Source organism: Chelonoidis abingdonii, chromosome 18 (genome assembly GCF_003597395.2).
Source record: "Chelonoidis abingdonii isolate Lonesome George chromosome 18, CheloAbing_2.0, whole genome shotgun sequence".
In the NCBI taxonomy this organism is placed as follows: Eukaryota; Metazoa; Chordata; order Testudines; family Testudinidae; genus Chelonoidis; species Chelonoidis abingdonii.
In genome coordinates, this window is record NC_133786.1 from 14,847,615 (window position 1) to 14,862,185 (window position 14,571).

The 14,571-nt window shown below is 48.0% G+C and overlaps 1 protein-coding gene across 1 annotated transcript; it reads left to right on the forward strand.

Moving 5' to 3' along the window:
• Positions 1-1,533: 1,533 nt before the first annotated feature.
• On the forward strand, positions 1,534-14,571 carry PTS (6-pyruvoyltetrahydropterin synthase). The gene is made up of 6 exons (XM_075073444.1): positions 1,534-1,889; positions 6,099-6,178; positions 10,556-10,578; positions 11,806-11,862; positions 13,944-14,014; positions 14,260-14,571. Exons 1-6 carry the CDS (start codon positions 1,534-1,536, stop codon positions 14,399-14,401), a joined length of 729 nt encoding a protein of 242 aa, XP_074929545.1. The 3' UTR covers positions 14,402-14,571.

Sequence of the window (14,571 nt, forward strand, 5' to 3'; positions counted from 1 at the left end):
AGCAGTTTAGATAGTTGCAGTAGAGCCAATTTCTACTACCACAGAGGTAGTTCAACTTCCAACTCCTGCAGCCTCATACTTAATGAAGTGTAGTCCAGTCTGACTACTGGGTAAGTCCATTTACTGGAACTCCCTATCTTCCTGATGGCCTTGCAAGGTAGCAAGCTCATGCTCTTTGCTCAACAATCTACTGCCAAGTCTCCCCCACCCCTTCTCTGGTGTCCTATCAGCCCATGGCTCAGTTCTCTGCTCTCTCTGTGAGGGGCTGAGGTCAACCAGCATGTAAAGGCTACCTGTGGAGAATCCTGCATTCTTCACTTTTAGGATATACCAATAGCCTCAAAAGTCTAGCTCTACAGCAGCAATACTCAGACCTCAGTTGTTCAGAAACCAAATTAGCAACCATTATCCCACACATGCCCCAGTGGTGGCATTCATTGTTTCATTTACTATATATTCATATTTAGTCAGTATAACATGGGAAATCTTTATGTGTTCACAGTAAAATCAATGGCTTTGTGCAAATTAATATAGGAAAAGCATCCAAAGTGATTAATTAAATCAGTTTTAGTAAGTGCTGCGAAGAGCTGCAGGCAACAAATTAAAGAGCTTGCAAGCTGCAGTCAGAGTATATCTACTCTAGGGTTTGATGTCTCAGAACATGGCTTCCCTGACCCTTGCTGGAGAACCAGGGGGATAGTGTGCTCAGGGAGATTGGACAAGCAGCTGGGAGGGATTTTAAATCAAGCTCCAAGACTTCCATTGCTCATGAGGTTTTGGGTTGGGAGAATCACCACACTGTGACAGGTTGGAAGTTTTGCTTCAAGCTTCTCTTCCACCCCCTCTCCCCAAAAAGAAAAATCCAACACACTTGTGATTAAGTGGAAGCCTTTATTGGAAAACCACAGACCCTGAAAACCATTTATTCCCCTTGTTTTTGCTTTTTTGAACCAAGTGAGAAATTGACAGGAAAGTAAAGTTTGTCTGGAAGGTCACAGAGTAAGTCAGATCCATTTCCCAACCAGATCCCCCAGGAGAGCCAATCCCCTGCAGGCAAGAGGAAAGGAAGCGAACATCCAGGTCACTGCAAAGAGCACAGGTGAGTGTGGGTGTATCAGATGCAAAGCAACCGAGCAGACCTGGCCGGGCCCAGCCTCTGGAGCAGGTAAGGGCAGGGGCAAAGCGCTTCCCCTTCACAGGCAGCTCTCAGAAGCCTCCAAAGGGCCTTTCCCCTTGGCAGCGGCCACCTCCCCTGCCGAGAGACGCCCGCCCACCAGCCCCAGCGCCCCCCACAGTCCTTCTGCCCGAGCCCCTCGCCCGCAGCCTCTGGGCCGCTCCGCCGCAGCTGGCCCGCAGCTCCCCGTCGCCCCACTAACCTGCGCCTTCGCGGCGCTGCCCGGCCGCGCCAGCCCTCAGCTTTTATCCGGTCAAGAAGGCAGCAGCTCCGGGGGCCGTTATATTCCCGCCCCGCGGCAGCGGACCAATTCAGACGGGAGCAGTTCACTAATCGCTCGCGCTGCGGACACAAATAGAATGGCGGGGAAAGAGCAAAAACGTTCTAAAAGTTTTGTCCCACGTCGCAGAATCGCAGGCCCGCCCTCCGGATTGACTCTGGGAGTTGTAGTCCAGCGCCGGGCCTCCCTCAGACAAGTTCGTGGGATGGAGTCCCGGACTAGGGGCGGGGACTCGCTTTCCGTGGGCCGCGCGGTTCGGGCCGCTGAAAATGAGGGGGTTCCGGGCGCTGGGTCCCTACTGGCTGCCGGTGTACGCGGCCGTCCCCTCGCCCCCGCTCAACCGGCCCCCTGCTGCGATGCGCGCCCCCCCGGACCCGGCCGCACCCGCGCAGGTCCCCGCTGCCTCAGCTTCAGCGCCTGCCACCGGCTGCACAGGTGATGGGCCTGCGATCGGGCCGCCCCCCCATCGCACTGGTCAGAGGGACCCAGGGTGCCTCCAATCGCGCTGGGTCGGGGGGGATCCCAGGGTGCCCCCTGTGTGCTGGGTCAGGGGGGATCCGCACAGTGCCCCCATCGCACTTGTTTCAGAGGGAGATCCAGGGTGCCCCATCGCACTGGTCAGAGAGATCCAGGTGCCCGCATCGCGCTGGTCGGGGGGGACCCCAGGGTGCCCCATCTGCGCGCTTTCATCGTGGGGGTGATCCCAGGTGCCCCCTCATCGTGTGAGGATCAGAGGGGACCCGGGTGCCCTCCATTCTTCACTTGGTCGGGCGGGATCACAGGGTGCCCCCCATCGCACTTGCGTCGGGGGATCCCAAGGGGTAGCCCCTGTTTTGTGCTGGGTCAGAGGAGATACCACCAGTGCCCCGCAACTTGGTCGGGGGATCCCAGGGTGTCCCCCCCATCTGCGCTGTACACTCGTGGGGATCCCCCAGGGTGAATCCTCCCACACACTTGTTCAGGGGAGATCCCAGGGTGCCCCCATCGCGCTGGGTCGGGGGGACCCCAGGGTGCCCCGCCATCGTGCTGGGTCAGGGGGATCCCACAGTGCCCCCATCACTCTTGTTCAGGGGAGATCCCAGGGTGCCCCCCATCGCACTGGGTCAGAGGGGACCCAGGGTGCCCCCATCGCGCTGGGTCGGGGGGGACCCCAGGGTGCCCCCCTCGCGCTTCATCGTGGGGATCCCAGGGTGCCCCCCCATCGTGCTGGGTCAGAGGGGACCCAGGGTGCCCCCATCTCACTTGGTCGGGGGGATCCCAGGGTGCCCCCCATCGCACTTCGTCGGGGGGATCCCAGGGTGCCCCCCTGTTGTGCTGGGTCAGAGGGGATCCCACAGTGCCCCCATCGCACTTGGTCGGGGGGGATCCCAGGGTGCCCCCCATCGTGCTGGGTCAGAGGGGACCCAGGGTGCCCCCATCGCGCTGGGTCGGGGGGGGGACCCCAGGGTGCCCCATCGCGCTGGGTCGTGGGGGACCCCAGGTGCCCCATCACACTTGATTGGGGTGGTTCAGTCATTGCCAAGCTCCCAGCGATCTGCCGAGAGGAGACCCTGCTCCCCCGCATGGACTCAGGTCAATTCCCAGGTTAGAAATCCCCAGTGTGTTGGGAAGGGAGGGGAGCTGTCCCTGGTTCTTACCTGGGGCTCCTTAGTTCCTATCCCATTTGGACAGGAGAGGCATTTGCTCTCCGGTCTGGCAACGTGTCCAGCCATGTACTGGATCCAGAATCCAGATGGTCCCCGTATCTAAGAGCTCGCACGATACAAGGGGGGGCCGAGAAAATGAACCTCAGGCTGCAGCTCACCATGCCTCGCTCTCCCAGCGGCTGGGAAGGTGGGGTCGCTCCCTTTTCATGTGTTTGGGGCTGTTTCTTATTATTTCTATTACAGTAGCACCTAGAGGCCTCAAAGATTGTGGCCCTATTGTGCTAGGCGCGGTACATACACCTAGTAAAACAGTCCAGTCCCTGCACCAAAGAGCTTGGTCATTATTTTTGTCACAGGTGACAAAGGATAGGCGAAGGGAAGGAAAATACTGTAATCCATCTGTTTCTCTCACTCCCTCTCATCATCCGGTGCATTTCTTCTGCCCCCTTTTGGGGGCTTTCTTCTGCCTCCCCTTCCCTGTTGCTGTCTTGAGTGCAGCTCTCTCATCTCATTTTTTGGTTCTCTCCTCCCCCTGTACCACTTGCCTGGCTAATGTTTTGTGTGCGCTTGTGCTCACCAAACCCCCCCTCCACCAGCAAAAGTGAAGTTGATGCAAGTCGGTTCAGATTCAGTACCATTCAATACCTTGGGAATGGCAGCAGTGAAGTTGGTCAGAGCACAGAAAATTCTCCTGCTGATGGAGGCTCTGGGAATGGAGAGTGGGGGGAGAGAAAAAGGAGTGACTCCCCTTTCTTTCTCCAGCCTGCCGTACTAAACAGCAGCATTTTTAAACAACAGCAGAATGAAATTGGGACAAGACTCCCGTTAGTTTCTATCATAAGCATAATTCCCAAATCTGGATCTTAGCGTCCAGAAATCTGGGTGCCTGCATGAAACCTCTAAGCTTAATTACCAGCTTAGATCTGATCTCGCTGCCACCAGACAGAGGATTACAGTGCCTGTCTCACTCTGGTCTCCCCAAACCTTCCCTGGGGGGACCCCAAGAACCCAAATCCCTTGGATTCTTAAAACAAGGAGAAATAACCCATTCCCCCCTTCTTTTACCCCTCCCAGGCTTTCCTCTCTGGGCTAACCTGAGAGTTACTGATGCAACCTCTTTACATCACAATACCAAGAAGCATGTCTCTTCTCTTCCACAAAGAGACAACCAAATACAAGGAAACAGAAAAATTCTCCTCTCTCTCTCCGCCTCCCGACCAATTCCCTGGTGCTGCAGACTTTCACCCCGTAGATCTAACCAAGCAGGAATTTCCCTCCCTTTTCATTCTTCAGCTACCCAGAGAGAAAAAACTCAAACAAGTATTTAAAGAAACACTTTAGTATAAAGAAAGAAAGACATAAAAATATTCTCTATATTAAGGGACAATAACACAGGTTTCAATTGCTAAAAGAAAAAGAATACACACAGCCTTAATTCAAAAAGAGATACAAGTTTAACATTCCAGCAAACTACACACATGTAAATACAAAAAAAAAAAACAACAGCCTATTATTTTTCTACCTTTGTACTTACAACTTGGAAACTGAAGATTAGAAGCTTGAAGATAGAAAAGATCCCCTCTCATAGCTGAGAGCCAGGCAAAGACAGAGACCCAAACATTCCCTCCCTCAGCTTTGAAAAATCCGGTTTCCTGATTTGTCCTCTGGTCAGGTGTTTGGGTCCCTTTGTTAACCCTTTACAGGTGAAAGAAACATTAACCCTTAGCTATCTGTTTATGACAGTTTCAAGACTATGCTGCAGGCAAAGCTGATTCTGACCAGAATCTTGTCTATTTCACCCTGAGTAGCATGAGGTTTTTCATGGCTGGTGGCTGAGAACAGCAGCACCAAAGGCAGTTTTCAAGCTCTGTCCTTGAGACCAAAAATGTAACTACTTTGTTCAGTGGACAGCTATGGACTTTGATAGATTGTACTTTACACACTTAAGGTCAAATCACTTATTTCCCCAGCAATTATCTAAGATGCTTCATCTCCTGCTTTTCCTGAAGCAAAGGGGACTTGATGGTAAGTGGTGTCTTCTGTTTTCACGTAAAATGTGAATCACATATTTCAGATGTGTCCTTCTGCCTGGCCTACACTGATCACCACCTATTCATCCCTAGACTTCACATCCTTTGGGAGAGTTGTTGGTACAATGTGAAAGTCAGAAGGGATGACAGTAAACTTAGCGATGGTCCCTCTGATCTCTTAAATATTTCTGTGATCCGGGATACTACAGCCTGCAATGTTTGTGTTCAGAAACTAGGTGGTTCTACCAGGGATCTGGTCCCTTTTGTGAACAGCTGGAACTCTTGTGATGTTTCAAACTCTGATTGATACACTTTTCACAGTAGGAGTGAATACTTGGCAACAGTACACCATACTATACTGAGAAGTCAGGATGCTACAATGAAACGATCAGCAGCATCCAGACTAATAGACCCCAAATCTCGTAACTGGGCTTCTTCAACTCTCCAATGCCATTTCTTTAGCCAGTAATGCTTTACAGAGTCAGTAGAGAAACACAATACCTGGATGAAGGTTCATTATAATAGAGTAAAAAAAAATGTAATTGTACTTCACCAATCTAATCCATCTGTTTAATAAGGAGAAAGTGACTAGAGTACATTATGTTCGATCACTAGTACACACAGTAATGTATTAACTTTTAAAAAACAAATTACATAAAATGTTTAAGGATTCACCACTCGCTTTTCAGGGCGGGTTATAGACAACGATAGGCTTTGGGTAATAATCTTGATCCAATGAACAATGAGACCACAAACTAAAAAGTGAATGGAGAGCAAATCTTTCATGCACAGGGCCTGGACTAACTCAGACAGTGGGTACAGAATATGAGTAGACAGTCTGTGAATGAGATGTTTCTTTGCTGTGCCCACTACGGAGATCAGGGGGAGCTAATAACCAGTCCCAGTTGAAATGAAAACCTAAATGTTTGTAATTGGCCCTCAACTGCAATTTTTAATTTCTTTTACAGTAAGTCACTGAGTGATGAAGAAAACCTGAAACTCTTTGGGAAATGCAACAATCCAAACGGACATGGCCACAACTATAAAGGTAAGGGGCTGACTGGCCTGAGTGCTATATTTATTCATCCAGACCCGGAGAAAATTAGTTCACATGGTTGTATGAGAGAGACATTTGGATGGGATCGACCCTTAGCCATGTTACTGCGAACACTTATGTAACTGAGAGCAGAATCTGGAGCGTTTGTTTTTTTGATGACCGAGGCTGCAAAGAGAAATAAGAGTGATCATCAACAGGAGACAGTGCAAACCGCAAATCTGCCTTTTAGGCCAATAAAGAAAGAGTAAATCCTATTTTAAAATGTTACTAAATGAACCAAATCTGCTTATACTCAAGATGATAGTAAATCTTAATGGCGGTTTCCACCTGGCAAACAAATGTTATCCAAAAAGAACAAACCTTCTTCAAGAGATTGTCCACATGGATTCCATTCTTAATGTGCGTGGGCCCCATGCATGCAAGACTGGATCCTTTTGGTCAGTGTATCTGTCAGGGCCATGCCTGCCTGCTAGGTGCCCTGACACCTCCCATCTGAGGGCATAAAGGACAGAGCGACCCAGGTGTTCCTCAGTTTCTTCTGTGTGCCCTTGAGAGTGAGGCAGTACCCCGCAGCGTCTGCTTACTCTGTGGACTGTGTGATTTTCCTTAGCCTTGCATATAATAATTAGATAGTCAAGTTAGTGTGATTAGTGTAATTTTTTCTTTTATGTGGCCAATGGGCAAATATATAATGTTTCAGTTAGCTTAGACCTCCACCGCCGAACTATCCCACAGAGAACTAGCATTACAGAAGAGCAGCATTAATGCCATTAATGATGGGCAATCCTGGTGTCTGCTCTCTCTGCGAGGAGGACAAGTCCTGGAGCGATGTTCTGTCTGTCGTTCTTTCTCTGGGTGCACTCAGAGAGCAAGGTAGGTGCATCTGAAGCTGTTCCTTCTAAGACAAGGTCACCAAATGAAATGAATAGGCAGCAGGTTTAAAACAAATAAAAGGAAATATTTCTTCACACAATGCACAGTCAGCCTGTGGAACTCCTTGCCAAAGGATGTTGCGAAGGGGGTCCCCAAGTAGATACATTCATGGAGGACAGGTCCATCGAAGGCTATTAGCCAGGATGGGCAGGGATGGTGTCCCTAGCCTCTGTTTGCCAGAAGCTGGGAATGAGCAACAGGGGATGGATCACTTGATGACTACCTGTTCTGTTCTTCCCTTCTTGGGCACCTGGCACTGGCCACTGTCAGAAGACAGGATACTGGGCTAGATGGACCTTTGGTCTGACCCAGTATGGCCGTTCTTATGTTCTTAAGAGATCGATGCAAGCCTCCATGGACACCGAGAGGAGAGCTGCAATTAGGGCTCAGCCATCATATCAGTCTCTCTCTGTTAGACCTATGATCCCACTCTGAGCACCCAGGCCGCATCCACTCAGAGGCCCCACTTGTCCAGCACTTCGTCTACATTGACAGCTGATGGGCACAAAGGAGCGGTGCTCCAAAGATGAGCCTAGGCACAGTTCACTGTCACTGACACCTAGCAAATTGAGATCAAAGGGTCATCAGCCACATGACTAGTCATTCGTCCAAGGGCCAAAAGCCTAAGAAAGCCCCTTCATGTACCCTGGCACTGACTTCCGAGTCAGGTCATGCAGTGCCCTCTAAATCAACACCTACGCTGCCCTCAGTACTGATCCTTCAGCACCAACACCGTATCTGGTACCCCTCAGCATTGAGTGCCTCTGTGATCATACGCCCTGATACAAATTAACTTCTTGGTACAGATTAGGGTACCCACTCCTTGGCACTAACTGTCATGGCACCTAAATCATACGTGGTGCTGAATGACTTATCGGTGGGCCCAGCACCAGAGTGACCTCTCCTGGAAAGATTATGGGTGGTGACATCCAAGCCACCAGCTTCAGGTCACTGGTATCCTGGTTTAGAGAGGTGTCCTTGGTACTGAACTGTTCTCTATAGAGATGGGGCACACCGGACAGAGCGGCCCCTCCCTTGGGGCCGCTCCTTTTCAAACCCCCAGGTTTCAGTAATACCAACCAGATCAAATGAATGCCCATAAATGAGCAATTCCATTTCCTCATTTGTTACCCAGGCTTCTAGCATTGGGTATAGGCAAGTAAAGAGTTTTTTCTCTTCAGGTCCTTTGGTTTTTTCTCAACATCCCAGATTTGTGCTAAATGAGTACTCATTTCTTCCCTCTTTTCACTTCCTCCTTTTTTATTAGTTTAATGCCCTGAAGCTAAATGGAGGAACTTTTCTATCTGGGCATCTATCTCCCTCGATGTCTGCAGTCTCTACAATACTGGATTACTTGCTAGCCCTGAAACAATCTGCACTTTCCATCAGCTCCATAAGGGTCCATCTTGAAGCAATATCTGCTCCTCACCCTCCTGTCCAGGGCTGTATTGAATTTCCTATGCTGTAGTGGCAAAATTCCTGAAGGGCCCTGTCTCAGCTCAGAGCAACTGTACCTGTGTTCTCCCTCTGGGGTCCACCAAGGGCAGCCACTGCAGACTCCCAGCTCCTCAGCCATCAGCTCTCTCAGACAGGGACTCGTATCTCTCTTCCTCTTGTCTGGGTTTTTTCCCCAAGGCTGCACAGTTCCCTGCCAGCAAGCCAGACTGCCTTAACAGGCCAGTTTGTGCTTTCCTTCCACTCCACGGGTTATGAACAACTACAGTTGCCAGCAATGACAAGTCACCACACAGCTCCTTGTAAGCAAGCACACTTAATCTTAAAGCAAAAGCATTACAGCAAAAACAGATTAAAAACAACAAAAGAGCCTGCATGCATGCTAAAAAGCTAACCAGAGATCACCCTGGCTTCCACAAGGGCTCTGGTAGGAATCAGTCCTTCAAACCGCACAGTGGGGTTTTTCTGTGGTTACAAGTTCCTATGAGCCTTAGCTCAGAACAGGCTCAGATCCCTCAGTAGCTCTGTCTTTCCTTTATACAGCCTGGGCCATTGACCTTAAGACTCTGAGAAGAGATAATAAGCAGACAATGGTCCTCACCTCAGGGTGTAGCTTCAAAAGGCTGGGGTTTTGCATAACCAGAGGTGGGAAATTTGCATTCAGATTCCCAGGAAAACCATTTAACCCTGTCCCAAAAGTCTGTTCTTTTCAGGCACAGTGCTCAATTAAGTCTTTGAAGTTCATACATTTCCATGGGTTCACATCAGATCCCCCCAGGAAAGTTATGTACAAGCCCAGCCAACAATCATACAGAACATTTCCATTTAATACAATGGACTCCAAAGATACTTAACCTTAATTCAACACAGTTTTTCAAGGATACTGCAGGAAATTGCCATATCTATCATAGGCCTTATGCATGTTTTCTCCCCAAGAGATCTCCCTCTCTTGGGACATCACTGTAGAGTATTAGCAGAGTTGATGGGTCCTCTGGTAATGTTCGCCGTTCCCTATATCACCTCTGCTTTTCAGATTGCCATTGCAGCAGCTTGAAGAGTTGGGGAGATTTAAGCCCTCATGACAGGCCCTCCTTATGTAGTTATTCATAAGGACAATGTCACTCTTAACTTTCTGCCCAAGGTTGCCTCAGAGTAACACCCAGTCCATTCATCTGTCTGTTTTCTTCCCCAAGCCTCACTCAACCCTGGAGGAAGTTAGACTTCACACACCTGATACAGTAGGGGCACTGTCTTTGTACTTAGAACAGAATCACTCAGGAACATGCCTGACTATCCGTGGCCAAATTTAAGGGGCAACCTAGATCCTCACAGAGATATCTAAAATTTCAGAGTAGCAGCTGTGTTAGTCTGTATCTGCAAAAAGAACAGGAGTTCTTGTGACACCTTAGAGACTATTAAATTTGTTAGTCTTTAAGGTGTCACTAGAGATATCTAAGTGGGTCTCCAACTGTATAAGGACATGATATGGGTTAGCCAGGTTAGATGCATCTAGCCACGTTAGAGCTCATTCCACTAGAACTCAGGCAGCCTCTGCTGCTTGTTCGATGAGCATCTCTGTATCTGACATTTGTTGAGCTTCTATATTCCTCACATTTACAAGATTCCATTCCTTAGCAGAGGCTTCCAGATCAGATGCCCATTTTGGTAGGACTCCTCTGTGGGACGGTTGAGCCTCTCCCACCCTTTATACCCTCCGGTGCAGGGTGGAGGCACAGTCCCAGTGGACACTGCTGACCTAAAGAATCCAATCTCGTGTCCATCTGGAGAATCGCCATTACTGTAGGGTCAGTTACCGTTCTTTATACAATGGATATTGTTTTAAACAGTAACACCTCTGATGCCATTAACCCACCTCCTGGGGCTGATTCATGCTGTGTGGGCTCTCTGATCTGCTGCTAATGTGAGTTGTTCTCGTGTACATTGGATCACATTTATGACTTGGTGTTTTTCTCCCTCTAGTTGTAGTGACTGTGCGTGGAGAGGTAAGTGCAATCATTATTTCCTTCCTTTTTCATTCTTGGAGGTATCAGAGTGTGGTTTCCATCTGCAAATTCTGCAGATCTTTTTAAAAAACCCAACCCACTAGGTGTTTGCCTTTGTAGAATTGCTAAAAATCCTGCATTCCTTGAAAACCCTCTGTTCCATCAATTATAAAGAGGAAGATTTTCTGTAATCACTTGTGTGTGAGAGATGGGTCCAGCGAAGGCAGCTCTTCTTCTCACGCTGTCTTTCCCAAGGACATGCTAGAGGTCACATTTCAGCCTCAGTCTTGCAATGAGCTTCATGTGGCTTCAGGGATCCATCCACACAGAGCTCATTGCAGGATCTCAGCCTTAGCTTCTGCTCTCAGATCCATCCTGAGTGAAAGCAGGGCTGAACTCTGTCCCCTGCAAAATGGTGGGAGGCCACAGTCCTGCGCTTAGCTCTCAGCCAACTTGTTCCAGAGAGATCTGGGCCACAGAACAATTGGTCTTAATTCTGTGGTTGCTGGTTGTGGGAGTTAACATGAGAATGGCCATACTGGGTCAGACGAATGATCCGTCTCACCCAGTGTCTTGTCCTCTGACAGCGGCCAGTGCCAGATGCTTCAGAGGGAATGAAAGGAACAGGGCAATTTCGAGTGGTCCTTCCCCAGTCATCCAGTCCCAGTTTCTGGTAGCCAGAGGTTCCTGCTAGACAGTCCCAGACTGGGGAACCATGGCCATCAGCCTACAGAACAGCAGTTAATTCAGGAGAATGCCAGATTACCTGTGCATTGTGGTTAGGCCCCACTGGTGCTCATGGTTTGTGCCTGACCCTTACTAGCTAGCAGTTGTGTCTCAGGTTGGTAAAACAACCGATTAAATCCTTGTTCTTGCCTAGTGGGCTGCTTCTCTGTGTGGCTGATGGGCTCTGCCCAAGCACTGTTTAGTAACTATGTGTGTTGGGGAGCTTTCTTCCTGGTGTCGACATTATGAACTTCACTGATCTCTTGAGAGTTGTTGATACTCCACATATAGCCAGTAGGTCGTGTTCTTCATGGTGTTACTTCATGTAGGGCCGAGGCTCAGACAGTGTCTGGTGGCGGAGAGAGAGATTTTCTTATGGGTCAGGATTCCCAGGTGGTCTGGGTTTGTGCTATCTAAAGCTTTTGGTGGGATTGGTAACACAACCGGGTAGTGAGGGTTAGTAGCTGTGCTTCTAATCTCCTTTCGCTCTTTACCCTGTAGATTGATCCTACATCAGGAATGGTTATAAACCTGACGGACCTGAAAGAATATATGCAGGTAATAACACTGTGCTCATGGAGCTCTCACATGAAAATTAGCGATAGCGTAATGGGCTAGTGAGGGCGTGGGGAAATGGGGAGTAGATATCGTTAGGAGTGGAGAATTAGGGAGCGGTTTATGAGCTAGAAATGCGTGAGCGCAGTGCCCTGTTGCAGTGTAAAGTCCCCTGCTAGCCCCCACACTGGCCTGTGATGTGCAAGGTCTTTGACTTCCTCTCACCAGCTGCACAATGTGTTGCTGTCTCCCTCTCACAATGCTGCCCTGATACCTTCCTACCAACTCTGGGTACCTGGGACCTCTCCGGAAAAGGCCAGCATTGGCCCCAGTAACGTTTCAGTTCCCAGTGTGTGTGTCTGGAATTGCTCGACAGACACACAAGGGCCCTTCCTAAGTCCAAGCAGGATAGTTAGAACCTGCTATTCATTGTGCCCCCTTGACATGCCCTATTGATGTAGCTACCAGTGTCAGAGAATCATAGAAGGGACCTCAAGAGGTCATCGAGTCTAGTCCCTTGCACTCTTGGCAGGACTAAGTATTATCTAGATGATCCCTGACAGGTGTTAGTCCAACCTGCTCTTAAAAATCCCCAATGATGGAGATTCCACAACCTCCCTAGGCAATTTATTCCAGTGCTTAACCATCCTGACAGTTAGGAAGCTTTTCCTAATGTCCAACCTAAACCTCCCTGGTTGGAATTTAAGTCCATTGCTTCTTGTCCTATCCTCAGCGGTTAAGAAGAACAATTTTTCTCCTTCTTCCTTGTAACAACTTTTTATGTACTTGAAAACTGTTATCATGTCCCCTTCTCTTTTCCAGACTAAACACATCTGATGTTTTCAATCTTCCCTCATAGCTCATGTTTTCTAGACTTTTCATCATTTTTGTGCTCTCCTCTGGGCTTTCTCCAATTTGTCCAAATCTTTCCTGAAATGTGGCGCCCAGAATTGGACAGAATACTCTAGAGGAGGCCTAATCAGCACGGAGTACAGCGGAAGAATTACTTTTCATGTCTTGCTTACAACACTCCTGCTAATACAACCCAGAATGATGTTTGCTTTTTTTGCAACAGTGTTACACTGTCGACTCATGTTTAGCTTGTGGTCCACTATGACCCCCAATCCCTTTCCGCAGTACTCCTTCCTAGGCAGTCATTTCCCATTTTGTATGTGTGCAACTGATTATTCCTTCCTAAGTGTGGTATATTTTTCATTTGTCTTTCTTGAATTTCATCCTATTTACTTCAGACCATTTCTCCAGTTTGTCCAGATCATTTGGAATTTTAATCCTATCTTTCAAAGCACTTGCAACCCATCCCAGCTTGGTATTGTCTGCAAACTTTATCAGTGTACTCTCTATGCCTTTATCTAAATCATTGATGAAGATACTGAACAGAACTGGACCCCAGAACTGATCCTTGTGGGACCCCAGTTGTTATGCCCTTTCAACATGACTGTGAACCACTGATGATTACTTTCTGGGAATAGTTTTTCACCCCGTTATGCATCCATCTTATAGTAACTCCATCTAGATTGCATTTCCCTAGTTTGTTTATGAGAAGGTCATGCGAGACAGTATCAAAAGCTTTACTGAAGTCAAGACATACCATGTCTGCTGCTTCCCCCCTATCCACAAGGCTTGTTACCCTGTCAAAGAAAGCTGTCAGATTGGTCTGACGTGATTTGTTCTTGACAAATCCATTATGACTGTTCCCTATCACCTCATTATCTTCTAGATGTTTGCAAACTGATTGCTTAATTATTTGCTCCATTATTTTTCCTAGTACAGAAGTTAAGCTGACTGGTCTGTAATTCCCCGGGTTGTTCCTATTACCCTTTTTATAGATTGGCACTGTATTTGCCCTTTTCCAGTCTTCTGGAATCTCTCCTATCTTCCATGACTTTTCAGAGATAATTGCTAGTAGCTCAGATATCTCCTCAGTCAACTCCTTGAGTATTCTAGGATGCATTTCTTGGTGAAAACCAAAACAAGTCATTAAGCACCTCTGCCATTTTCACATATTTTGTCATTGTTTTGTTCCTACTTGTTTTGTTGTTCATGTCCTTCTTCTCTGTCCTCAGGAAGCCATCCTGGAGCCACTTGACCATAAGAACCTGGATAAAGACGTGGCTTACTTTGCTGATGTTGTCAGGTGGGTAGAACTAGAATCGGTACCAGGGTCCAGCCTGTGTTGTTTTATGGATCATAATGGGTGCCAAGTATCTTGTCTGGAGCCAGTTCAAATGCATTAATTCTCCAGGTGTCATTTAATTTAAGTTGATCGACTACCTCCCCATCCTCTCTCTCTATCATCCATCATTATATGTGTGTGTTGTCATATGTACGAGAGGTGCCTTGGCTGCTTCATGCCTAACGTCAGCCCTGTTTCCCCTGCAGTACGACTGAGAATGTGGCAGTGTACATCTGGGAAAACCTCCGGAAACGCCTGCCTGCGGGAACTCTTTATAAAGTCAAAGTGTATGAAACGGACCAGAACATCGTTGTGTACAAGGGGGAAGAGACGACTCTTGAGAAATGAAATTCAACTCAGCTGATTACATTCTTCTGAGGAATTAATGGAAGCAGTATATCAATGGAGTATACCATGGTGTATCAATGACATGTAGACAGTGATTTTGTAGAGTGGTTTTTTTTTTTTAATATAAGGTCATTTTTAGGTAATTAAAGACAAATATTGTGGCAAGCTAA